The sequence below is a fragment of the Tyto alba genome, unplaced genomic scaffold (genome assembly GCF_018691265.1).
Source record: "Tyto alba isolate M040663 unplaced genomic scaffold, T.alba_DEE_v4.0 Super-Scaffold_20000042, whole genome shotgun sequence".
Classification (NCBI taxonomy): Eukaryota; Metazoa; Chordata; class Aves; order Strigiformes; family Tytonidae; genus Tyto; species Tyto alba.
The window spans coordinates 1737902-1762681 of NW_024881293.1; the positions used below are offsets into that span (position 1 = coordinate 1737902).

At 52.8% G+C, this 24780-nt stretch overlaps 1 protein-coding gene across 6 annotated transcripts; it reads left to right on the plus strand.

Moving 5' to 3' along the window:
* Nucleotides 1–382: 382 nt before the first annotated feature.
* On the plus strand, nucleotides 383–23704 carry ARHGEF10L (Rho guanine nucleotide exchange factor 10 like). Of its 6 annotated transcripts, XM_042794397.1 has the most exons (30): nucleotides 1564–1808; nucleotides 6510–6594; nucleotides 6842–7027; nucleotides 7181–7208; nucleotides 8036–8121; nucleotides 8249–8332; nucleotides 8618–8793; nucleotides 9268–9384; nucleotides 10259–10367; nucleotides 10719–10811; nucleotides 11720–11826; nucleotides 12060–12137; nucleotides 12219–12398; nucleotides 12620–12736; nucleotides 12826–12918; nucleotides 13170–13343; nucleotides 13995–14140; nucleotides 14709–14893; nucleotides 14990–15105; nucleotides 15292–15419; nucleotides 15509–15609; nucleotides 16541–16659; nucleotides 16948–17034; nucleotides 17140–17369; nucleotides 17472–17626; nucleotides 19181–19326; nucleotides 20739–20913; nucleotides 22412–22534; nucleotides 22633–22746; nucleotides 22857–23704. In XM_042794397.1, exons 2-30 carry the CDS (start codon nucleotides 6558–6560, stop codon nucleotides 23036–23038), a joined length of 3672 nt encoding a protein of 1223 aa, XP_042650331.1. In that variant the 5' UTR covers nucleotides 1564–1808; nucleotides 6510–6557; the 3' UTR covers nucleotides 23039–23704. The 6 variants fall into 6 exon arrangements, with proteins under 6 accessions (XP_042650329.1, XP_042650328.1, XP_042650331.1 ...); XM_042794395.1 differs by lacking the exon at nucleotides 1564–1808 and adding an exon at nucleotides 383–400 and having other exon boundaries at nucleotides 22633–23704; XM_042794394.1 differs by lacking the exon at nucleotides 1564–1808 and adding an exon at nucleotides 976–1068 and having other exon boundaries at nucleotides 22633–23704.
* Nucleotides 23705–24780: the final 1076 nt, after the last annotated feature.

A 24780-nucleotide genomic window follows, 5' to 3' on the forward strand; every position in this document is an offset into this window, starting at 1 on the left:
GGGGCCGGGGGCACCCTGTGGGTGCCAGGGAGGTTAATACTCCAGGGTGCATTGATGCACCCTTGCAAGGAGGTTTGCAAATCGCTGCTGGGTGCGTTGGGTTCCCGGTGCGTGTAATTCGGCATGTGCACAAACTCACCACCTTTGCCAACGCAACCGTGCCAGCAAACCGTGTAATTTCCAGCCAGCACTGACTCACCAGGAGGGTTAGTCCCTATACATCCACCCAGATGTATGGCAGTGCTATATAGAGCCAGCCGTGGGTCCTAAATTCCTGGCTGTGGGTGCACCGGGACCTTTCTGCTCGGTGCTGCGTGCAGAACTTCTGCACGCATTTGCATTTCTGGGATGCATTTCTGCTTGACTGGCGCGAGGGAAAACGCAAGCAGCCTGCAACGGGGTGGGTGCTCCAGGTGCTCTTTGCTCCCTTCTCTCTGTGCCGCGGCCTTTGCAGAGCTGGTTTGGGGGTGCAATAGCCCCTCGTGCTTTTGGGAGGGCTTTAACTCCTTGCTGCGAAGTTGCTGGGGTGGGGAGCGGAGGGCTGATTGACGATTGAAATGCAATCGCAAAGAGTAGAAAAAGAACTTTAATTTCCATCGTTGCCGCTGAGATGTTTTTGGTGCTACCCAACCGCCCCAAAAATGGGCTGTGGATGGTCTCCCCCTTCCAAATATCGAGATGGCGGGGGTAAAGTCCTCTCCACCATGATGCTCGAGCACTGTTCCCTCTTGCAGAGAGGTTTCCTTGGCAGGGCTCAGCACCTCCATGGGCAGCAATACCTGGCAGGGCAGCGGTGCCATTATCCAAAGGAAAAGGTGGTGTTTTTTTTTTCTGGCTGCCATTCGAGTCATCAGAAGGGCACTGGGAGATTTTTTTTTTTTTTTGCTGGGCTTGTTGGGCTGGTTTCAAGCTGGAATAAACTTGGCAGCTATTTAGTTTGTTTGCAAGGGGTGTTTTCCAGCAGGGCTGGGCGGCAGCAGCCGGGGTGTGCCGGCAGGTAATGCTGTGACAGCGGCAGAGAACTTTTTCCCAGCAAGAAAAACACAGCCCCAAACACCCATGAAATAGGTAAGATTGGCACATTTTGCAGCAAGGATATTGCATTTAAATAAATGCACGCATAGGGTCCTTGCACCTCTTTAACTTGTCTTTTTTATTTTCTGTACAGACTACTTTTGGGGAGGGGTTTAGGGCCTGAAAAGCTGGCGTGGGGGAAGGATCCTTGAGTGGGGACGTGAAGCCATGTTTTGGGACAGCTGGCCTTGCAGTCAGTGGCTCGGGTGTAAAATACCGTGGAGAAAATCCTCTTTGCCTGGAAATTCTGAAAGCTCCCGCTGCAAATCCTTGGGCTGTTTTTATACCGGCAACGTTCTTGGTGGCGAGAGGGTTAACAGGTTGCCCCGGCACACAGGGGGTTAAAAGGCAAGGAGGGGGTCAAATCCTGGGTTATTTGTGGGGATTGGGAGCACCAGGGGTGTAAATCAGAGCTGCTTGGGCAGAAGAAGAAGAGGAGGGAGGGGGGGAGATGCTGCCCAAAATCCCGGCATCCCTCGGTGCAGCCGCTGGACCGCGGCTCCCATCCGGCTGCGAGCCCTCGGCCGCCGGGCCCGGGGGTGCCTGGGTGTCACCCACCCTGGGCACCCCATTGCAGGGGACGGTGGGTTTCCTTCCCATCGGCTTAAGGTTTTTTTTTTTTTTTTAATTTTATTTTTTTATTTATTTTATTTTATTTTCCCGACACTGCCTCCCCGCCGGGGGCCTGCTCGGCCGATGCGGATACAAAGCCGGAGGAGACGCGGCCTTCCCAGGTCAGCAAAACCCACCTCCCCTCCCCTCCTTGCCCGTAAATCCATCCGTACACGTATAGAAAAGGTCTATCTATAGGTTATCGCATCCTCTTGCAGGGGCAGGAGGTTGCCCTTCGCCTCCCCGCTGCCGCCAGCGGTCGGGTCTTTTGTTATATATATATGTATATATTCTGTATTTTTAAAAATTGTTTTTAAATATAGAAGCAAAAAGAAGGAGCAATAGGGAGGGAGAAGGTGGGCATCAGTGCATCAAGCTTATTCTCCACCCATTCCTGGGGTTTTTTCACCCCATTTTCTTGCAAACTGTGGTTGCAAATTCCTCTTGGCTTTTCCCAGCTGGGATTTGTAGCACCTGCGGGAAACTACAGTCTCGGGGTGGGGGTGGGGGGTGGGAGAGCTGCTCCAGGGTAATCCTGACAGCAAAAAATGGCAATTTCCTCCCCTTTTACTCATTTTTTTTTTGTTGTTTTTTGTCTATTCATTGCATTGGGGTGCAAGGTTGCATTGCACGCTGCAGGGGTTGTGAAAAGTCTGAAGTGGCTGCAATATTTTTTCCCCTCTGTTTGCAGCAGTTTGTTTATTTATTTATTTTTAATGTAGTAAGTGTGTTTTAGCAAGATGCCGGGTTGCAAAGAGATTTTTGCCCCAGAATGCCGGCAAAAAAGTGAAGTAATGAATATCCGGGGTATAAAAAAAAGCAGCATTTTATGGAGTGCTTGAATAGGTGTTTGCAAAACAGGGGGAGAAATTAAGAATATTGGGGAGAGTGGTCTTAAATTCACTGGTGTCACCACCTGATGCTGATTTTTGGGTCACTTTTCAGCCAAAATAAGGTGACCCTAGAGCACTGGCAGGAGGAAAATTTGCTTGTAAGGGTAGGAGAGGTTTCAATTTGGAGCTTTGCAATAAAGCAAACCCCAAAATTGCTGGGAATTTTGAGCTGGAAACACTAATGGGGGGAAAAAAAATGCCTTTTTTTTTTTTTTCTTTTTTGTTATTTCTGATTCAAATTCTTCTCCCTTCAAATTCCGTTCTAGGATAGTTTCTCAGTGGGTGAACTTTGCAGTTGCTTTTGGAAAGCAGTGAATTGGGGAGGTTTTGAGCAGTAAATAAGGCTTTTTCATTGCTTTTTGGTGTCTCTTTGCAAGAAATCTTTGCAGAACAGATTTTTTTAGGTGGTATAATTCTGATTTTTTTACTGAATTTCCATCCCCCCCCCCCCCCCTCCTTTTTTCCCTGCATTTGCACTTCTCATGGTGCAAGCTAGACAAGGAATGAATTTTTTCCGGTTTGTCAGAGATGCTGAAAAGGAAAATAAAAAGGAAAACGGTGGCAGTTTCCCAGCTCTTGGGTTTTTAGCTGGAATATTTGTGGATATTTGCCCAGAAGAGCCATTTTGGGGTGAAAGAGGGAAACACTATGTTCAGGAAAAGTGTTCCCTATAAGATGATGTCTTTTGGTAAGAGTTTATTTAAAATATAATTTAAAAATTGGCTTGAATCTTGAATTTTCATGGAGTTTTTTTCAGAGGGAAAACCCCTCTTTGGCTTCTTTACTGGGAAACTCCATTTTTTTGGATTTTGGGGGGGGGGAAATCCATCTTTTGTCTTTTTTTAGGGGGAACCCCCCATCTTTTTGCTATGGTTTCATTCGCACTGCTCGCTGAGCCGCCCCTTTTTGCCACCTCCACCAACCGCAACAGCATCAAAACACCCAATTTGGGGGAATTTTGAAGGCATGGGATAATTTTTTTTCACCGGAGCCCTCATTCCTGCATCAATGACTTCAAGTCGCCACAGATAATTCCTTGGAAAACTGTGAAATAAACCATTCAGTCCTTAAAACACTGATAACATGCTGCACAGACCCAGTTAGGGCTGGGAAAAAAGCTTACCTTGCAGCAGATACTGCTGGGGTTTTTAAAAATCATTATTTTAAAGGACTGAGTTTTGGGGGAGAAAACATCCCTGCTTTGCTCTGGGGACCGTGCCGCTCTCTCTGGCATCCCGTGCGCTGGAAATAATCTGAATTAATTCTACTTTTTAGCCAAGATGATGGTGGAGAAATATCCAGGTGGTGAAATAAGCCTTGGAACCGCAGTTGGGATGTGGGACTGTCGGCTGGAGGAATTAATAAGAAGTTGGAGCAAAGTCTTGGGAAACAAAAACTAATTCTTATGTCTACACCCCCCATCCCTTATAAATATCACTGGTGTTATTTATAAGGAGAGATTATCGTGGTGGGGATGCGGAGAAGAGCAGGAGGGATTCCCAGGATAAATCCTGGCTGCATCCCTGCTGTGATATTATTGATTTTTTACTTTTTTTTTTTTGTTTTGTTTTGTTTTTTGCAAACCCCTATATTTAAGAAAAAAAGGGGGTATGTGGGGTGGGGGATGCTTTAACTGGGGACCCGTCCCTGGGGGCTGGCAGCCGTCCCCGCCAGCTGGGACCTGTCGCTCTGTCGCAGCAGCTAAAAATAAACAAAATAAAGCCAAATAGTTGCCAGCTTGCTAGGCAAAGGGTCGGGCTGGGTTTAGCAGATGGCCCTGCTTCTCTGCCTTTATTTAGATCGAGGTCTATTTATTTTTCCTCCCCGCCCAGGGTTGGGAGGGAGACGGGGCTGAACCGCGGCTCGTGATGCTGCCTCGAGCTCTTTGCTGGCGGCAGGGTGAGGACCCAGCAGCTTCTGCCGGCTTTAAATCCGTATTTCCAAGGATGATACCATATCCCTACATCCTTCCTGGATGACACTGCATCCCCACCTCCTTCTTGGATTATTCTGCATCCCTTTTTTCGCTCTCCCAGTCTGGTTTGGGGCCACTTCCCCTGGTAGGGCAGCTCGTCCTCACCAGCTTTTCCCCCATCCCATGGGATGCGTTCTGCTACCAGGATGCTCCTACCCCTGATAGCAGTGACAAAAATAGGCAAAATAACCCTCTTTTTTTGTTTAATTTAGCAAAGCCCAATCAAAGGTCGCAGCGGGTTGTTTTGGAGAGCTGGTAAGTCTCCTCAGCAGCAGGCGTGCTCGCAGCAGGAAAAATAACCAGCCCTGGGACAAATCGGGCGGATGGGAGCTTATGTCAACTGTCAAAATGGGAAGTGACCTTCTCCTGCCCCGCTAGCGGGATAAAACCGGGACCGAGCCGCAGGGACCGGCTCTGCATCGTCCTCCCGCTCCCCTCTCCGAACACAGAAGCCATGAGATCACTGGAAGAGCAAAGCAAACCAGGGAGCAAACTGGTTTCTGGATAAAACCATCAGCATCGCTTTGCTGGGTTTATTTTACCCAGGTGCTGCTATTTTCCTCCTTGCTTTGTTTTTTGGGTTTGGTTTTTTTTTTTTTTTTTTTGGAGGCATCACTGCAGAAATAAGGCTTTTTTTTTTTTCCTCTGTGGTCCTCAGCTCCATCACATCTCCTGGTGGGGCTGGTTTATTGTGGATTTATGGCCTGGTTGTCACCGCATCCGTAGGGATAAAACCCGGAGCTTGTGAAAGGGGGGAGAGATGGAAATTGCCTGCTCCCACGCTAATGGGAAGCAGATTAGGTGACATGTGAGAGCAGCCTTGGCTGCCAACTGCTTTCTGTTTTGAGGGCTAGGAAAAGAGTTCAAGGTGGAAAAATAAGCGTCTCTGGGTCCTCCCCCCAAATAAATCCCTATTAATGTGTTTATGGAGCCAATGGCTCATTGCAAACGTGGCTGGAAGAGGCTATTTGTGGCAGTAACGCAGGACAAGGAGGGGAAAAAGGGGTTTATTTTTATTTTTTTATGGTTGGGAAGGGGTCAGGTGTATTTTAGCTTGATGTTTTGGGGGGGGATGTTGCAGCGGGATGGGCTTGGGGTTGCTGAGCACTTTGCAGCCTGGTGGGGTTGCAGCTTCAACTTGTGCGTGTGCTGTGATTGCAAGGGGTTTATAACTTGTTTTCCAGGGGTAAATGCACATTTGGGAGACCTCAGGTCCCTCCTACTGTGCTCTAGACCTACATATATATATAATACAGATATATTTTATATATATGTGGCCCTGGAGCTGTATGGCTTGCTGCAAACCCATGTGGGGCAAATGCATGCATGCTGTGCTGCAGCTCCAAGAGCTTTTGCTACAGGGGGAATAATAATATCCTTTTGGGGGGATCATCCTGGGTGTGTGCATCCCCTATATCCACCTCCCAGGGACATGAGGATCCAGGCAAGTGAGAAATGGTCACTGGCAGGTTCACAGCTCTTTGGAGCAGGGTGGTAGCACCCGTTGTGCCCCGGTTGCTGCTTCCAGCAGGACCAAATTAGCAGAGTTTGGCCCCGTTTTGCTCTTTGCAGCCTCTTGGGTGCCATTTCTCTCCGCTGCGTTGTCCCTCGGGCATAGGGGTCCCCGCTCCGTCCTTCCTCTTCCTCTTGGCAACCTTTCAGGGCGTCTCTGGTTACCGGAGCGGATGAGCCATCGATTGCAAGGAGGATGCTTGGCGCTTCCCACCCGCCGAGCCCTTCAGGCATGATGCTCGGAGTTGGATTTGCCGTGCACGGGCTGGATTTACCGTGCAAACTGGGACCTGGGAGCAGCTTTTCTGTTTCCCTGCAAGGTTTTGCAGCAGCTGGAGCTGGATCCATCGCACCTGGGGTCTCCCCATGTTGCCTCCTCTCCTGGGTGTAGATCTGGGGGGGCTGATTTCTCCTCTCAACCTATTTCTCCTTCTCTCCTGCAGGAAAGCCTCGGGGAAGGGCCCAGGCGGAGCATCCGGACCCCCCGTGCCATGGCTTCATCCGAGCTGCCCCCCCACCCTGCAGTAGGTACTGTCAACCCGCTGGAACTGGGGTTTTTTTGGGGGGAGGGGGGACAACACCCGATCTTGACCAGAAAGAGGGGTGCAGCACCCGGGGGCATCCTACACATCCCCATCGGGGCCTCTCGGGGTTGTGAGAACGTGAAGGGCTGTGGCATCTTGTAGTTTTTTGGGGGGTGATGCTCTCTTCTGTCCCCTGCATCCCTGCTGGGGTACTTGGGGGGGGCACCGAGTGACAGGGTTTCTGCTCGCAGGTGACCGTCTCGCCCCAGAGACCCCCAGCGCCCTGCCCCACGGGGAGGAGGACCTCGGCGAAGCCTTCGACTTCGAGGACAGTGAGGAAGAGGAGGAGGAGGAAGAGGACTCGGCGGCTGAGCCGAGCGGTGAAGCCGTCCTCCGAGCACCCCCTCGCAGGCGGCGTGCTGCCAGCTCCGGTGTCGGTGAGGAGCATGGGGGGGGGGGGGGGTGTCCCCGCTGTCTCTGGGGTCCCCGCTGTCTCTGGGGTCCCCACTGTGTCCCCTTCGGGTGCCCAGGGTGGCACCGCTGTGAGCCTGGGTGCCAACGCCGTTTCTCTTTGCTTTTCCTCTCCACAGACGGGCTGGTGCCAGAGATCCAGGAAGGGTACGTGGGGTTTTGGGGAGATTTTGGGAGGGGGGGGGGTGGGTTGAGTTCCTAGAAGAAGAAAGCACAGCTTTGGGGTTTTCCCCTCCTCCCTCTCCGTTTGCCATGTCACAGCCTGGTGCGGTGCCTCAGTTTCCCCCAGCTTCTCCCCACTGTTTGTTAAAGGGGCTGCAAGCAGGAGAGCCCCGGGGTTTGGGGGGGCAGCCCTGGGGATCTGTGGGAGCTTTGGGTACCATCGAGGGCCTGTGGTTTATTGGGTGGTGGGGGCCTCCTCCAGCCCCCAACCAAGGAGATGAGGGAGAAACCCGCTGGGATGGGTGTTCGAAGGAAGCTGGTGTTCACCCCAGCTGTGGATTTGGGGGGAAAAGATGTAAATTTGGCTGCAAGGAGGGCTTCCCCCCCCCCCCCCCCCCCCCCCCCCCCCCCCCCCCCAGTGGAGCATGCACAGGGTGCAGCGAGAGGGGCAGGACCCCACCAGGGTCGGGGACCCTCTCCCCGTGCCCCCCGATGCCAGCGCATCCTCCTGCCCTGCAGCAGCATGCAGACTGAGGCTAAAAAAGCTGTTTTGGGGTCTTTTGCATCGTCCCCACGCAGATTGCTTGGACCCACTTAAAATGTCATTGTGACCCTAAAATCTGGGACCCCCCCCAAATCCATGAAGAAGCAGATGTGCCATGGGGGGAGGGGGGACACAAATACAAGCTTTATTCTGTGCTTGTGAACCCTGGTTATAGGAATTGAGGAGTGGTGGTGGGGTGAGGGGCTTGGGTGCACCCAATCGTGGGGCATTCGCACCCTGGGGTGCTCTCTGACCCCTTTCCCCACAGGCTGCCAGTGGGGGTGAGCAATGGGGAGACCGGTGGAGACCCCCACGTCGGTGCCCAGACTTGGCAGAGGAAGACCGGCCACCAAGGTAGGTTAGATTCCCAAAAATAAAACAAACCCCAACCCTGCCAAGGTTTGGGAAGGATTTTTCCATCCTGGCTCGATCCTTGGGTGCTGACCTGGGTCTCTGGGGGGATTTTTCTTCTCCCCCAAAGGTGAGCGCTTCGAGTTCCCGGTGGTGGAGGACGATGTGATCTATGACGACGTCCCCTGTGAAACCCTCGACGCCGAGCAGGACGGTAGGGACAGACCTTCCCTCTTCCTTCCCGGTTCCCTGGGAACTACGAGCCCATTTTCCAGCTGGGCAGACCGAGGCACGCTCTGGGAAGGAGATGCTCATCCTAGAAGAGGGATGTGAAGGGGGGGTAGCCCCGGGAAAACTGCTGGGATTTGGGAGGGGGATGAAAGCAGCTGTGTTCCCAGAGGGGTTGCGAGACCCTGAGGATTTGAGGCATCTCCTGTGGGTCCCTGGGGAAGGGAAATTGCCTTTCTGGAAGGAAAAGGAGCTGGTTTTTGCTTGCCAGGCCCAGGGACGGAGCGCAGCCTGATCTACGAGGAGGTGCAGCGCGGCGAGGGGCCGCGGGCGAGCGAGGATTTGGGCTGGAGCTCCAGCGAGTTTGAGAGCTACAGCGAGGATTCGGGAGAGGAAACCAAGCCGGAGGTCGAGCCAGCCAAGCAGCGGGCCTCCTTCCAGCCCAAGGTAATGTTTTAATCTTTTTTTTTTTTATTATTATTTTCCTTTTTTTTTTTTTTTTTTTTTTTCCCCTGGGTTTGCTTGTATAAAGGCATCAGAACATCAAGGCCAGCTGCTTCTGCAGGTGGTGAAGCAGAGGATGCTGTGGTTCCCGGGGTCACCCAGTGTAAAGACAGCCTGAAACTTTGGGGGTTTCATTTCTTTCTTTTTTTTTATTTCCTTCCCCTTTTTTTTTTTTTTTCCTTTCCCTTTGCATTTCGGCATTACTGGAGCGTGGCTGCTGCCTCTCCCTGCACTTGCTCCCTTCCCTGCTTGAGCAAAGCCAGATTTTGGGGAAGATGCTGCCTGTTTGTACTGTGCTGCTTTGGGATGATTTCTCCTCCTCTTTTTTTTTTTTTTTGTGCTGCTTACCTGGATCTCTTCTCTGCCTTCTCTCGCCTCCTCTGCCTTCTCTTCCTGCCTGGTTTGCTTTGGGCTCAGCTTTCTCCAGACCTGAATAGACTAAAGGAGAGATACGCCAGGACTAAGAGGGACATTCTGGCTTTAAGAGTTGGGGGGAGAGACATGCAGGAGCTGAAGCAGAAGTACGATTGGAAGGTATTGTCCCTTCTCCGTCCCTTGTCCCCCAAATTTTCCGGGGGGGGCGGAAAATAAATCCCTCCTGGAGTTTATCCAGACTGAATTCATCCCATTTTAACCCCCAGAAGAGAAAAAAAATTGAGTTAAGCACTGCGAAGCTGCCTCTCATGTCCATCTGTCTTGCAGCTCCCCGTCCTCCAGCTACCCAAACTATTTTGCTTTTTGGGTGTTTGTTTTTTTTAAGGGGCGTTCGGACGAAGCGAGGTTGCCCGCAGGATAGATGGATCTGAGAAGGTTTTTCCCCTGATACAGGGTGGAAATCAGGTGGGGAAGGAGATTACTGGGAGGTGTAGAAACTCAGTGCAAAGCCATTCCCGTGCTCAAACCACCCAGGTTGGCAGTTTATGGCCAGTTTGGGCTGGGAAAGCACCGCCGATGTCAGCTTGGGCTAAAAATGCTGCGATTTGAGGTGTGAAAGGCCCAACACCCCCCGCCCTTTGCTCTCTCACATAACACCCCAACCTGGAGGAGGGGATGGATGCACTTGCACCTCCCTTCCCTCCCTCCCTCTTTGCTTTTGCTGCATGCTCCCGCTTTGCCCGCGCCTGCTTGTCCGCGGCCGTGTCCCTGCGGAGGGCAGAGAGATGCTGGAGCATCCTTCTTCCTCAGCCACGTGCCTCCTCTTCCTCCCCATCGGGCTGCGTGAGAAAATGGGGATGATGCTCGGGGGGGGGGGGGGGGATGTCCCCAAGGGGGGTGGCACTGCTGCAGCCAGACCCGAAATGGGGCTCCCGGGGAATGTCCCCAGCGGGATGGCACTGCTGTATCTGGACCTGAAATGGGGTCCTGGTGCTGCCTCAAGCCTCCCGATCCCTCTCGCCCCCCTGCCCAGATGACCCAGCTGATGAAAGCTGCCAAAAGCGGCACCAAGGACGGTTTGGAGAAGACGAAGATTGCGGTGATGAGGAAGGTGACGTTCTTGCACCGGAAAGAAGCACCGGGTAAGTGGGGAAAGAACCTGCCTTACTTTTGAGAGCTAAAACAAAGCCTTTTTGAGGGTATTTTTTTAAAAAAAAAATCATTATGAATTCTTATGGCTTTCAGCTTTTCCTTTTGCTGACTTATTTTCTGTGTTTTAAGCTCTCATTTGTATTTCTTCCCCTCTTTGCATCCCTGTGCAAGCTCGGTTGGTTCAGCTTGCTCCTTGCTCCAAGCACCCGTGTCCTTTTGGGAGCAGGACAGTCACCCCACCACGCCAGCACCCGTGGGTTGCCCCCCTTGGACACAGAGCAGGATCTGCCCCGAAATACCGAGTTTTGGGATGTTTTCCTAACCCTCCCGCTGTCGCGTAGGGGATGGGGAGCGGAGGAGGAGGGCGGCGGAGGCGGAAAAGCAGCCGCCTGCCCGCTGGAGCTCGAGGGTCTCCCTGGAGCATCACGGGGGAGGTAGGATCCCGGCGGGCGGCCTCGCAGCCTCGGGGCTGCCCGGGGGATCCAGCCTGTGTGTCCCCGCCTCGCTGCATGTCCCCGACGCGGCTTAGCCTGGCTGGGTTGGGGGCTTAAAAGCTTTTGAGGGTCCCCAGGGGTGCTTGGAGGGCATCCCGTCCCCGGGGTGCTGCAGAGCATCCCGTCCCCAGGGCGTGGAGACGGGGAGAAGGAGCTGGCAGAGCTGGCAGCCAAGGGCGGCGATCCTCCCTGCCAAAATTAGGGAAGGAAAAAGGTCACCCGGCTGCCAGCGCCCTCCCCTCCAGGCCGGCCGGTTCTCCCCGTTACCGGCTATTTATAGGTGCTGGGGATGGGGCCGGGGTGGCCGTAGCGGGGCGTTGCGGCCATGTGGAAGAAGCGGCCGTCCCCGCATCGCGAGGCCACCTTGGCCCACTCGCTCTCCTCCTCCTCAGCTGCTTCGGCCTCGGGTAAGGGACGGCTGTGCTGGCCAGCAGGCGCTTGCCTCTCGCCTTCCCCATTTTCTTCCGCGTGCTGCTTTTGGCTCCTTTTTTTTCCCCCCCGTTTTCCCTGCTTGCGCCCACCCTTGGAGTGCGGACGGGGGGGGCTGTTTCCACCAGCCCGGGTGGATTTTTGGGGACAGGGACTGTTTTTGTCCCCTCCCTGCGGGGAGCTGGCTGGGTATCTGCTCGCAGCCTGACTCATGCTGGTGTCCGATGACAGCGGCCGGGGCTCCGGGAGGGACACGCGATGCTGGGAGGACACTGGGGTCCATCTCTGCTCACAGCTCCAAACCTAAACGCATCCCCAGCTAAGCAGCTGATGGGCCTACGGGCTCTTCTTTAGACCCAAAAAAAGTGTAAAATTGGGGTTTTCTTGGCTTTTGGTTGTGTTTTTTTTTTATCCTGCAGGGGACTCGGAGGAGGAGGACACAGGTTTCCTGGAGGTCACCGTCTCTGACATGAAGCACCCGCCGCCAGAGCTGGGCCCCATGCCCGAGGGGCTGAGCCCACAGCAGGTCGGTGTGGGGTGGGTTTTGGGGTTTGGGGGGGGGGGGGGGGCTGAAGGCGGGGGAACGGTTTCCCCTTGGTCCCATGATTGAGCAACCAGGGGAAGGGCAAGTCAGCAGAAAGCGATACTGCCGTGTCAGCACTTCTGCAGCGTGCTGTGCCCGCGTTGGCCCCCCCCGCCCCAATCCTGTTCTTCGGGGCAGGGGAGGGGGACCACGGCTGAGCCCCGGCATCGTTGCAGGTGGTACGGCGGCACATCCTGGGCTCCATCGTGCAGAGCGAGCGGAGCTATGTGGACTCCCTAAAACGCATCCTGCAGGTGGGACGCCCCCCTTTTTTGGGACGTTCTGGGGAGGGGGGGACGGGCACAGGGATGCTGATGCACCAGCATCTCCCACAGGATTACAGGAACCCGCTGATGGAGATGGAGCCGAAGGTGCTGAGCGCTAGGAAGTGCCAGGTGGTGTTTTATCGCCTGAAGGAGATCCTGCAGTGCCACTCCATGTTCCAGATCGCCCTCGCCTCCCGCGTGGCCGAGTGGGACTCGGCGGAGAAGATCGGGGACCTCTTTGTGGCCTCGGTAGGAAGAAAAGTCGGGGGACCACTGCCAAACCTCCCCCGGGGCCCCTCTTGATGATAGCGGGGATGGGTTGGAGGATTTAAGTGATGCAGCCCCAACCTGGGGTACCACCAGCATCCTCAGCATCACTCCAAAAATAGACGAGCACCCCCACGCTTTGCTGAACTCCCTTTTTGGGGGAGCCCCACGCCGTCATGGCTCTCATCCTGCCCTCTCCCCAGTTCTCCAAGTCGATGGTGCTGGATGTCTACAGCGATTATGTCAACAACTTCACCACCGCCATGTCGCTCATCAAGAAGGCTTGTCTCACCAAACCCGCCTTCCTCGACTTCCTCAAGGTCAGCAGGACCCAAATGTGGGCACACGGTGCTGCTGGTCACAGTTATGGGTGAAAACTTTTTTTTCTTTCTTTTTCTTGCCCCTGCAGAAGAGGCAGATGGCCAGTGCCGACCGGGTCACGCTCTATGGGCTGATGGTGAAGCCCATCCAGAGGTTCCCTCAGTTCATCCTGCTCCTGCAGGTACGGGTGAGGGGTACCTGCACCCGCCTTGCTTTGCACCCTATTTTTTGCAGCCTGGGTGCTGTGGGAAAGGGTTTAGCAAGGGACACGTTTCGGCGTTGGCAGCTCGGTTGCAGCTTTGGGGACCATCCCAAGGATCATCTTCCAAGCTTTGATTTTGGAGATGCCGAAAGGGATTCCAACTGTAGCATCCCCAACAGGGATGATTTTCCTGAGGTGGATTTTGTCCCTCATCCTTTCCTCCACCCTAGGACATGCTGAAAAACACCCCGAAGGGCCACGCAGACCGCCTGTCCCTCCAGCTGGCCCTCACCGAGCTGGAGACATTGGCAGAGAAGCTCAACGAGCAGAAGCGCTTGGCCGACCAAGTCGCCGAAATCCAGCAGCTCAGCAAAAGCATCAGCGACCGCAGCAGCCTCAACAAGGTGGGTCCTTCAGCCTCACCACCTCATCCTCGTGATGGGTGGGTTTTAGAGCTGGTGGTTGAGCTCTGCAGCTTCCACCTTCCTCTCTGCGTCGGGGTGTTGCGGGAAGCCAGGATCCCCGTTTTCTCTGAAAGGATGTTGAAAAAAAGCAAAGCTCGAGGCTGGAATGGGGAAATTCCCCTCCAGGCTAAAGCAAGGACGAGCTGCTTTGTCTCATGCGCTTGATTTTGCAACCATTGGTGTTTTAAAAAAAAAAAAAAAAAATCAAAACCAAAACACCAAACCCTAAATGAAGCTCTTGCGACACATCCTGGGCTGGGGATGGCTGTGGTGGCAGAGACTGCAGCAGGGCCCCCACCAGCCCAGCCCTGGGCTCAGGATTTAGGGCCAGAGGATAAAGGGAGACCCGAAGAGGGCTGCAAAAGGGCCACATTGGTCTTGCAGGGCTCTGCTCTCTTGGTGGCTGGGCATACAAAGTGCAAAAGGTTTTGGCATTGTGCAGCCTCAGAGCACGTTGCAGAACTCGAGGATGCGCGCGCTCCTGGTTGGAGGAAAATCCTTGCAAGAAGGGAAAAGCAACCCAAATTTTGGGGCAGGAGGCTTGCAAGAGCCCCTAAGCTGAGCCCCTCTCCTGCTCCATCCCATTTGCAGCTGCTGAGCTCTGGGCAGCGGCAGCTCCTGCTCTGCGAGACGCTGACGGAGACGGTGTACGGCGACCGCGGGCAGCTCATCAAGTCGAAGGAGCGGAAGGTTTTCCTGCTCAACGACATGCTGGTCTGCGCCAACATCAACTTCAAGTACGTGCTGATGGCCCCAGACCCCAAAATCACTTTGTTAAAGCACTGATGTAGCGACCTTCCCCCTTCCCCACCTTGATTTTTGGGCTTAGTGGGTTTTGCTATCTCTACCCCAAGGACTTTTAAACCCACCTCACCTTGTTTTGGAGGGGGAACCCACCTGGTTTGGGGTTGCTTTGCTCCCCACTTTTGGCACATCTCCATGCAAAGCCTCCATCCCCTGGTGCTGTGGGGTTTGGGAGCTGGTGTGGGGTCTGGGAGTCTGCTGGGACCTCAGGGCTTGGTGGAAGTTGACGCTGCAGAGGGGAAACCCGTCCTCGAGTTCCCCATAATACCTCTTTATTAATGTTTTTTCCCCTCTTCCAGGCCGATGAACCCAGGGTAGGTGCTGAGCGTGGTCTGCTATGGTTGCGTGCCCCACATTTGGGGGTGCAGGCATGCACCGGTGCATGGTGTGGGGTTGCAAATGGGGCCTGGCTTGCAAAATGCGTTCTGCAAGGGCTTGCGAGGCAAGCCATGGTGCCTGCTGATCTATTTATATATTTTTTTTTGCATCCTCCCTCGGCAGAGGCCAGTTGGAAATTAGCAGCCTGGTGCCCCTGGGTCCCAAATACGTGGTGAAGTGGAGCACGGCCCTCCCGCAGGTGCAGGTGGTGGAGGTGGGGCAGGAGAGCGGCGCCTACGACAAGGACAACGTCGTCATCCACAACGCCGGTGCCAAGAAGCACGCGCCGGCCGGGCAGGCTTCCCACAGTGAGCACCCATCCCTCGATCCAGTGTCGGGCTGGTTTTGGTGGGACGGGGTGGAATATCCTCCGTGGACCTCCTTTCTCTGTTTCTCCACCCAAGATAAAGTCTACCTGGGGCCACCGCGGCTCTTCCAGGAGCTACAGGACCTGCAGAAGGACCTGGCGGTGGTGGAGCAGATCACCCTCCTCATCAGCACCTTGCATGGCACCTACCAGGTATCTACGTGCCAAAGCACGGTCAAACTCATGACTCGGGTGGAACCAAGCTTGGGTGCTGTACAATAACCATGCGGTTGCTCGGGGACCGCTGGACACCTCATCCTCAGCCCCGTGGATGAAATTTGGGGATGATTCAGGCTTGTTTTGGAGGCACTTCCGTGATTTTTTTGACTTTTCCCCCAGAACCTGAACATGACGGTGGCTCAGGACTGGTGCTTGGCCCTGCAGAGAATGATGAAGGTGAAGGAGGAGGAGATCCACTCCGCCAACAAGTGCCGTCTCCGTCTCCTGCTGCCTGGGAAGCCGGACAAGTGAGTTTGTGGATCACGGGTGGGCCCTTCCCACCCTGGGGAGGAGGAGGCTGAAGACCAACCTGGTGATTTTTTTTTTGCCTGTGCAGGTCTGGCCGCCCCATCAGCGTCATGGTGGTCTTCATCACCCCAAACCCCCTGAGCAAGATCTCCTGGGTGAACCGCTTGCACTTGGCCAAGATAGGACTGCGTGAGTAGCCCTGCAGCACGTTGCTTGCCATCACCCTTGCTTTGAAAAGCCAAAATTGGAGGTGAGGGGGTGGGGTGTTACATTGCTCCAAGCATCCTGACGCAAAACGGGGCAGGAGAAAAAATTTGGAGCAAGGTGGTGGAGAACATTTTGGGGGCTTGTACGCTGGAAATGATGGGAATAGGTAACTCTGGCTCGCAGCACTTTGCATTTTGCTACTTTTGGGTGGCATCTCCAGGTTGGCGTCATGTGGTGATGGATTTCTGTTGGTTCTTGTGCCAGTGGTGTTGGGGCTGACCTGTTTTCTGTGAAAAGGGATGAATAAGCAAGGGAGGAGCTATCCCTCCTGCCTCTTCCCTATCCCTATTGCTATTTAACTCCACCAGCCACTGCAGCAAAAAAAAAAAAAAAGTTTAATGGAAGAAAAAAAAAAATCATTTGAAATCCTATTTGAGTGCTCGGATCCCCCCGGGCTGGAATGATTCTTTGATTCTCTTGTTTTTAACAGTTTATGTGGTGCTTTTTTTTTTTTTTATTATTTTAAATTTGGGATGCCTAGGGGATAATCCTGTATCCATGAGTTAGAAATGAAAACACATTAAAGCCTAATGTGAAGAAACACATTAGAGTGTATTTTTTCCCCCCATATATATATATATATATATAATGTATTTATGTATGTATATATAGTCTGTGTTTTGGGGGCTTTTTTCTTGCTGCTGCTGGAGGCAGTTGCTTAGCTGTGCACTGTGGTGGGGTGCAATAGTTTGGGAGAAAGGGGTGAGTTGTACCGCAGGTCATCAGATGATGGTGGTTTGGGGCTAGAGATGAGAGCCCTGCACCTCAAATTACTAATTTCATGGCCCCATCGGGGAGCGGAGGGATGCTGGGGGGCACCTTGCCTGTCTTTGATCTCCTCTGCTTGCCACAGGGGAGGAGAACCAGCCGGGCTGGCTCTGTCCCGATGAAGACAAGAAGAGCAAAGCTCCTTTCTGGTGCCCCATCCTCTCCTGCCACATGCCAGCCTTCTCCAAGGCCCTTGATCTACAGGTAAGAGCGATGGCCAACCTCTTCTCCAGCCCCCCCCCCCCAGTACCTTCTTCCCTTTACGTCCATCTTCTTGGGGAATAAAGGTAGAAATCCCATGGTGGATGGACTGGGTGGGATGGCCAAGCTAGCGGCAAAGGCGTAAATTGGTGCAAATCACCCCTGGAAGGTTGAAAATACAAATTGGGCTCTGGCTGGATCCTGATTTTGGGGGCATGCACCGATGCCCTGCATGCACTTGGGGTAATTTGGGGGTGTTACTGACCCCCAGCACCCTGGTCTCTCCCCCAGCTCGGCGCTGCGGTCCACAACCCTGTGCAGTCCTCGCTGCTGGGCTTCTCCGCCGTCAGCACCTCGCTGCCGCAGGGCTACCTCTGGGTGAGCAAAATGGCCCCAAACTGGGGAGAAAACCACCGGGTTTGGGTCATGCTGGCTGAAAACCACCCTCGACGGTGCTAACACCCCTTTTCTGGGTCCCCGCAGGTCGGGGGTGGCCAGGAAGGCGCAGCGGGGCAGGTGGAGATCTTCTCCCTCAACCGTGCTGTGCCGCGGACGGTGAAATCCTTCCCGGTGGCTTCGCCGGTGCTGTGCATGGAGTACATCCCCGAGGCGGGCGAGGGGGAACCAGCAGGCCCCCAGAACCCCCGACCACCCACCGAACAGCCCCCCGCGTCCCCGCATCCCACCGTGTGCTTGGGGCTGCGGGATGGCAGGTGAGCCCGCGGCTCCTGCGGTCCCGCCTTCCGCTGCAATCCCCAAACCTTGAGCACCGGCGCAGATCTCCTGCATCTCCCCCCTCCCCGTTCCCTCCCCAGCATCGCCGTCTACGGCAGCGTGGACACGGGGACGCAGTGCTTGTTGACCTGCAAAAGCCCGGGCATGCAACCGGTCCTCTGCTTGAGGCACAGCCCCGAGTACCTGTTTGCGGGGTTGCAGGATGGGACCGTGGCCGCCTACCCCAGGAGCAACGGTGAGGGCCCCCCCGTGCATGCTTTCCGACAGGGGTTTTGGTGGGACACCCTAAAAAACCCATGGAACAGGAGGTTCTTCACACCAGTGAGACGTGTTGGCTGCTAAAATGGTGATAAAAGCATCATTTTCCCTTTTATTTTTTTTTTTCTTCCCCATTATTTCAACCCTTCCTTGCAGCCTAGGGGTTAAAAAAAAAAAAAAAATTACAGAACCTATTTTGCATTGCCAGGGTGCGTGCAAGAGGTATGGGGGGAAAATATGTGGAAAACAGTCCTGGTTGAGGGGTTGATGCTGCAGCAAAGGTTTGCTCAGTGGGCTGCAGGAAGGGTCTGCCGGCCGGGATGCACAAGGACTCGGAGCTTTTGGCTTCAAAAAAATCACCTTTTTGATACTAAAAACTGAGCTGACCCCCTCCAAACTCCATCCACGCAAAATCCTGATCCTTTATTAGCTTGATTTGGCGGTTTATTTTCCCTGGCTGAAGCTCAGGCCAAGGCTGCAGCTTGTTGAGAGCCTTCCTCCCTGGGGACCCCTCGCCTAGGCTGTTAAATACCTTTGCTTCATCACTAGAGGGTAGAAAAGAGCCTCAAATAATGCATTCAACTGGCCTATTTGTGGACAAAACCCCTCATTTATTCTGAGATAACCCGCAGCGGACAGCACCCAAGTCAACCTGGAGCCAGTAAAGCCACTTAAATCACATTTTGGGATGCTGTGCATCCCCTTTCTCACCTTATAACAACTGTGCAAATTAATTAATAAAGTGGCTTTAATTTAATCTTGATTGCATAAATGCACATTGAAGGCAGCAAGCCGCTGGCAGGGCTGTGGGGTGGGGTTTTTAATCTTATCCCCATCTTTTTGGAAGGAAAAAGCTTTCCCAAAATAGCTCGTTTTTACATGAAAATTAAGATTTGCTGAAAGGTGCGGCTCACTTGTAAACCCCTGCTGATGGGAGCAGAGGTCAGAGTGCCCAAAGGGCTCTTTTATGCCTTGGATGCTATGGTTTTATTAAAAAAAAAAAAAAAAAATGCATTGGAAATAAGAAAGGGAGAGCAATTATCTATTGAAGCTGCTCAGCCACTGCTGGTGGCGAATTCATCCAAATCCAGATTTGGATGCTGTTCACAGAGACACTCCAGATCGGCCCTGGATCAATCTGCTCTGGAGTGTGGTTTCAAGAGCAAATAAATTAAAAAAAAATAAAATAAGATAAATAATAAAAGGGGGGAATGTATGTGGAATTTCTGGCTTTTGCAGCAAGGAATGTGCCCGAGTGTTGCAGGTGGCCAGTTATTTGATGCTTAAAAAGCTGTTTGTACCGGGGTGAAGCGGCTCTGGGGGGGTTGGAGCTGGGTGTGCAAGCTCCCTCCATCCTTTTGGTTGTGGCATTAAGATGCTCGGCAGCATCCTGGGTGACACTGGGGACATGGGGGGGGGGGGAGGTTTGCAGCTGACCCCAGCAGCCGTTTAGGCTGCATCAAAAAATGCTTTTTCTTTTTTTGCCGGGTATCCTCTTGCCTCCCCTCCCATCCTGGCATGTCTGCTCTAGGGGGGCTGTGGGACCCGGCGGAGCGGCCCACCCGCCTGGCCGTGGGTACCGGCCCCGTGCGAGCTCTCCTGACGCTGGATGAGACCCTCTGGGCCAGCTGTGCCAACCAGGTCACCGTCCTCGATGCCACCAGCCTCTGCACCCAGGTAGGGAGCATCGCCGGGACCCCCCTGCGCTGCATCCGCCGGGGGGGGCCGCCGCGGCGGCTTTTGGGGGTCACACTGGTTTGAGCCCCCAGGGATGCATGTGCGTGGGCGCATCCCTGGCTGTGCGATGCCCCAAACAGCCTTTTATTGCTGCTTTTTGCTGCCTTTCATCGCTTTTGGGTCCCTTCCCTTCAATATTGAGTCAAAGGAGGGTGATGTCGAGACGTCTCCTGCAGCTGCATAAACAGGCACTGCAGAATAGTTCCTTTTTTTTTTTTTTAAAAAAAAAAAACCACCCCACACCTTTCTCCCACCTTTAATTTTCCCATTTAGTGCCCAAACTTAGTTTGCATGTATTAGCTGTCGTAAATCCAGCCTAACGGCGGTGCTGGGGATGAATAATGCATCAGGGACTGGATTCGTTTTCCATCTCCGATTTTATTTATGACAGGAGCCGGGTGGGAATTTTTGCAGAAGAAAAGTGATGGGAGAAGAAAAAAATCGGGGCGGGGGGATGCTGGGGGTTGGTATAAATAGTATTTGGTGGAGAGCTGTGTAATAGGGTCTTGGGTCTGCCCTGATGGAACTGGTGATTTGGGAATAAAACCCATGTGCGGTGGGGAACAAGGGGGGAGATCACCTAAAAGTCTCTATCCCCCCCCCCCATTTTGTGCAAGCTTTCTAGGGAGATGCTCTATGCTGGTCCTTTCTGGGAAGGGGATCAATACCCACTCCTTTTTTTTTTTTTTTTTTCTTTTGTTAAATCAAATTTTGAAGTAATAAAGTAAGGTTTTGAAGCCATAGGAGAAATGAAGGTGAAGTCACTGTGTGCAGGTTTCTCCTGCAGCGATTTAATCCTTCGATGCTAAATATGAGTTTTTATTTTGGGAAATCTGCAGCAGGGCTGATTTTTGGTGCAAAAAAGGTGTTTTTCCTGCAGTTTGCATCCTGTGTCTGATAGGCAAATGTTCTGGTGGGGATCTTGGGAAGCAGATGGACCTGTCTGTGATCCTCAAATAGCTCTTGCAGGGGGGCTGAGCCTTTGCTGATTTTTGGGGGTAGGAGAGAAGCAGGAAGGTCTCATCCCGTTGTGGGATGGATTTTGCAGATGCATCTAGTCTGGAAAATGAGTCTTAAAGAAGGAAAAAACCAAAACCAAGAAAACTTCTGGAGGCATAGGAAAGGCTGTGTTATCATGCAAAAAAAAAGCCCAAGAAGGGTTTGGTGGTGGGTTGGTTTTGGTGTCTCTGCCCAAGCCAGAGCTGGTGAGGAGGGATGGGACCTCAAGGTCACTCTGGTCCCCTCCTTGTGCAGCTTTGCAGCCCTAAAGCACCTCCTGGAGAGAGCCCGGGCTAGCAGCAATTTTGGGGGGCAACCCTTTGATTTCCTTCTTGCAATTCCCCTTTCGGCAGCAAACCTTTGAGGCCCACCCAGATGCAGAGGCCAGCGTCACGCACATGATCAAGGCAGGCAGTGGGGTCTGGATGGCCTTTTCCTCGGGCTCCTCCATCCGCCTCTTCCACACTGAGACACTGGAGCATCTGCAGGAGATCAACATTGCCACCAGGACCACCTTCGTCCTCCCGGGTGAGGTCCCCTTTCCCCCGGCCCTTAATTGCAAGTAATGAGCAAGTTGGGGTGTCGCCCCAGGGAGGTGTTGCTTTCCTTTATGGCTGTGCTGATTTGCAGAGAAGTCATGCAAGGAATTTATCTGGTTAATGGTGTAAAGGTTTGAGCTTGGACCTCTGAGGTCTCTCCTCACTGACTGCAGAGATGGAGCTGGTGGCATCTTTGCACCCGTGTGTGCGTCCATGCATCCCATCTTTGTACCTGTGTGTGCGTCCATGCATCCCATCTTTGTACCTGTGTGTGCGTCCATGCATCCCATCTTTGTACCTGTGTGTGCGTCCATGCATCCCATCTTTGTACCTGTGTGTGCATCCATGCATCCCATCTTTGCACCCGTGTGTGCATCCATGCATCCCATCTTTGCACCTCTGCTTCTGTGCATCCATGCACCCCACCCTTGCACATGTGCACGCACCCTCTCACTCCATCTTTGTACCTGTGCATGCATTCATGGATCCCATCTTTGCACCTCTGGTGCACCCCATGCTTGCACATGTGTGTGCACCCACTCACCCCATCTTTGCACTGTGTGTGCATCCTTGCACTCACTGCATTTTTGCACCTGTGCTCCAGTCAGTGCGCCTTATCCTTGCACCCCATCCTTGCACATGTGTGTGCAGCCGTGCACCCCATCCTTGCACCCATGTGCATCTTTGCACCCCGTCCTTGCACCTATCTTCATCCCCATGTGTGCATCCATCCTTGCATCCACGTATGCACCCCACTGCCATTGCCCCGTGCACCCCTTTTTCCCCAGCTTACCATCCAGCACCATCTCCCAACCGCGTCCACCCATCCAGCTCTTATCCACCCTGGGTTTGCAAGGTTGTCCCCCCCGTTGTTCCAGCTACTGAACAACATAATTGTGTAATTAGTTATAAGCACGATACTCATGTAAGTCGCTTTTTCTTTTTTTTTTTTTTTTTTTTTTTTAGGGCATGTTAAAATATTTATCACTTCCTTTTCTTCCTGGGCGAATGAGCGTTGGGTATTAATGCGTTTTTGAACTTGCGTTCCCTCATCCTTTTTAACTCGACAGGTCATTAATAAAGTCCTCCCGGAGAAACCAGAGTTGCATCTCCGCAGATATATTGCTTCGCCGAGTCCAACGCCGTGCAGCACTAAGTCCTGGCGATAAAATATTCATTTGCCATTAGAAGTCTCACTGCCTTTACTGCCTTTTTTTTTTTTTTTTTTTTTTGGCTCCTCTTTTTATTTATTTATATTTGTAGCACTCTCCCTGGTATGGAGACCTTTGTGCAAAGATGCTGCTTGGTTTTGGGGGGGGCTCTGGAGTGTGTTCCCCATGGTGATGGGTTATCTGGGAAGATGCTGCTGCAAAATCATCCCTTACCCTTGTTTGTGTTTTTTTTGTTGTTGTTGTTGTTGTTTTTTTTTTGTTTGTTTGTTTGGGTTTTTTTGTTTTTTTTTTTTGTTTTTTTTTCCCTTCTCACAGGTCAAAAACATGTCCGTGTCACCAGCCTCCTCATCTGCCAGGGTTCGCTCTGGGTGGGCACCGACCAGGGCATCATTGTGCTGCTGCCCGTGCCCCGCTTGGAGGGCATCCCCAAAATCACCGGTGAGCACCCAAAAATCCCCATCCCTACGTGGATGCAACCTTATTTTTGGGCTCATTTTTAGCAAGACCCCTCTTTTTTTTTTTTTTTTTTTTGACAGGAAAAGGCATGGTGTCCCTCAACGGGCACGGTGGCCCTGTGGAGTTTTTGGCAGTGGCATTAAGCACTCTGGCACCCGACGTGCTGAAAGGCGACCAGGAGGAGGAAGAGGAGGGTGAGGAAGAGAAACCCCCTGAACTGGATGGCCCCCCGCCTCGGGAAATGAGAAAAAAAGGGATTTTATTACAATATCGCCTCCGATCCACCTCCCACCTCCCCGGGCAGCTGCTGTCGGTGCGGGAAGCGCCGCCGGGCGGCACGCCGGCACACACCGAGGAGGATGGCTCCATCTACGAGATGGCCGACGACCCCGACGTCTGGGTGCGGAGCCGACCCTGCGCCCGGGACACCCCACGCAAGGAGATCTCCTCGGTGGCCATCGTGTCGGGGGGACGGGGCTACCGTAACTTCAACGCCGAATCGCCGCGCCGCGGCGGCGACGCCGACAGCACCCTGCTCATCTGGCAGGTCCCGCTGATGCTATAGCACCCCAGGACCCCCCCCCCCCCCCATCCACCCGGCACCTACCTCAAAAAAGCCAGCCAAAAGCTGCCGGGGGTGGTTCTGCCCTGGGTGCTTCACCTTTTTTTTTTTTTTTTTTTTTTTTTTTAAGGAGGAAAAAAACTGAAAAATGGGCTGCTTTTTTTTTTTTTTTTTTTTTTTTCCCAAAAAAAAACAGCTTTGTGCATGGGGAGAGCGGGAGTTTGTAATGGCAGGAACGGCGACCTCCCTGCAGGCATTGGAGGTGTCAGCTCTTCGGCCGAAGATGTCTGTGTGTCTGTGTGTGAATATCTATATATATATAAATATATATATATAAATATGATGTATATTATTACCTGTATAAAGAAGGAATCTGTATATATTGGGGCATGTGGAGATGCAGAAGTAGTGGTGGGAGCACTCAGCGGGTGCCAGCTGTGCCAGAACAGGGATTTTGCTGAAATAGTTGTTTTCTGACTGTGAATTAAGGATATTTGGTACAAAAATCCCCTGTTTTGGGGAGCTGAGTATGCATGGTTTCCAGAGGAAAGGAGTTTTGGGGAGCGTGGAAATAAATCCTATAGGAATCAGTGCTTTTCCTTGCAGTATTTTGTAACTGGTTTGGCTTTGGGTGCAAATGTGCTCTTTCCCTTGCTTCAGTGACAGCATCCCAAGGGGTTAATATATACCCCCTTGGCGCTGTACATCCTCAAAGGTGGCAATATGAAGCTTCAGAATGCCCTTTTTTCCACCCAGAATGACGTGGGATGGAGGAAAAATGGGCAGAAGGATGTCACCCATCGCCTGCATCTCTGGTACCCAGAGCTCTCTCTAGCCACGGTGGAGAAACCCCGGAGCCAGGGAGGTGGAAACTTGTCCGAGGACTAAATCAATTTATAATGTGATCCTCTAACTGGCTTCAATTTGATTTTCATTTGTAGCATTACAATTATCAGATTGATATTCCCGACTGCTCAACCTTGAAATGGGACGGCGTGGCTCCTGCTGCCGGGGAGCGAAGATTATCCGCCTTGCGCCAATTTCTGAGTATTTTTCTAATTAGCCATCAAATGTGCTTTGCTGGGTTTTTCTTTCATTGCCCTTAAAGTCTTTTCTGATTAAGTTTTCTTCCTGTCTCAGCTGCCTGAAACAGCATGGAGAGGGTGGCAAAGGTTCCAGACCAGCCACGGGGCATGCTGCAGCTGAAGGGCCATGAGCATCCTCATGCGCATCAGTGATGCCCGGGGGAAGGGTGTCGAGGAGCTCGTGACTTTTGCCACCTATTTTTCCTATTTTCCTTTGCGATTTTACGACCTTTGTGTGGGAAAGCAGCTGATACCACTCCATGGTAGGGTAAGGAGTTCCCGTGCTATGCCATTGCAAACGCACGGATAAAAAGAAGAAATTTGCTGCAACGCTATGTAACGCAAACTGTGGAGTTTGCACTTTATTTAGCAAAGGGACGTTATAAAATCAATTTGTGGGACCCCAGATGCTGTCCCTATGGGCTCACAGACCACTTGAGCTACACTTTCAAGTAAAATACACCAAAATGTGGATGCTACACCGAGCAGCACTGCTGCTTTCGAAGCCCAGAGGAGATGCCAATGCAGATGTTTTCCTCCTGTGCAGGTCCCGATGGCACTGGGAGGCTGCTCTACCACTG

Coding starts and splice junctions, on each gene's coding strand:
- ARHGEF10L (XM_042794395.1), top strand. CDS start 6,558: ATGGCTTCATCCGAGCTGCCCCCCCACCCTGCAGTAG. Junction 6,595..6,841: donor GCCCCCCCACCCTGCAGTAG/GTACTGTCAACC, acceptor TTCTGCTCGCAG/GTGACCGTCTCGCCCCAGAG. Junction 15,106..15,291: donor CCTTGCATGGCACCTACCAG/GTATCTACGTGC, acceptor CTTTTCCCCCAG/AACCTGAACATGACGGTGGC.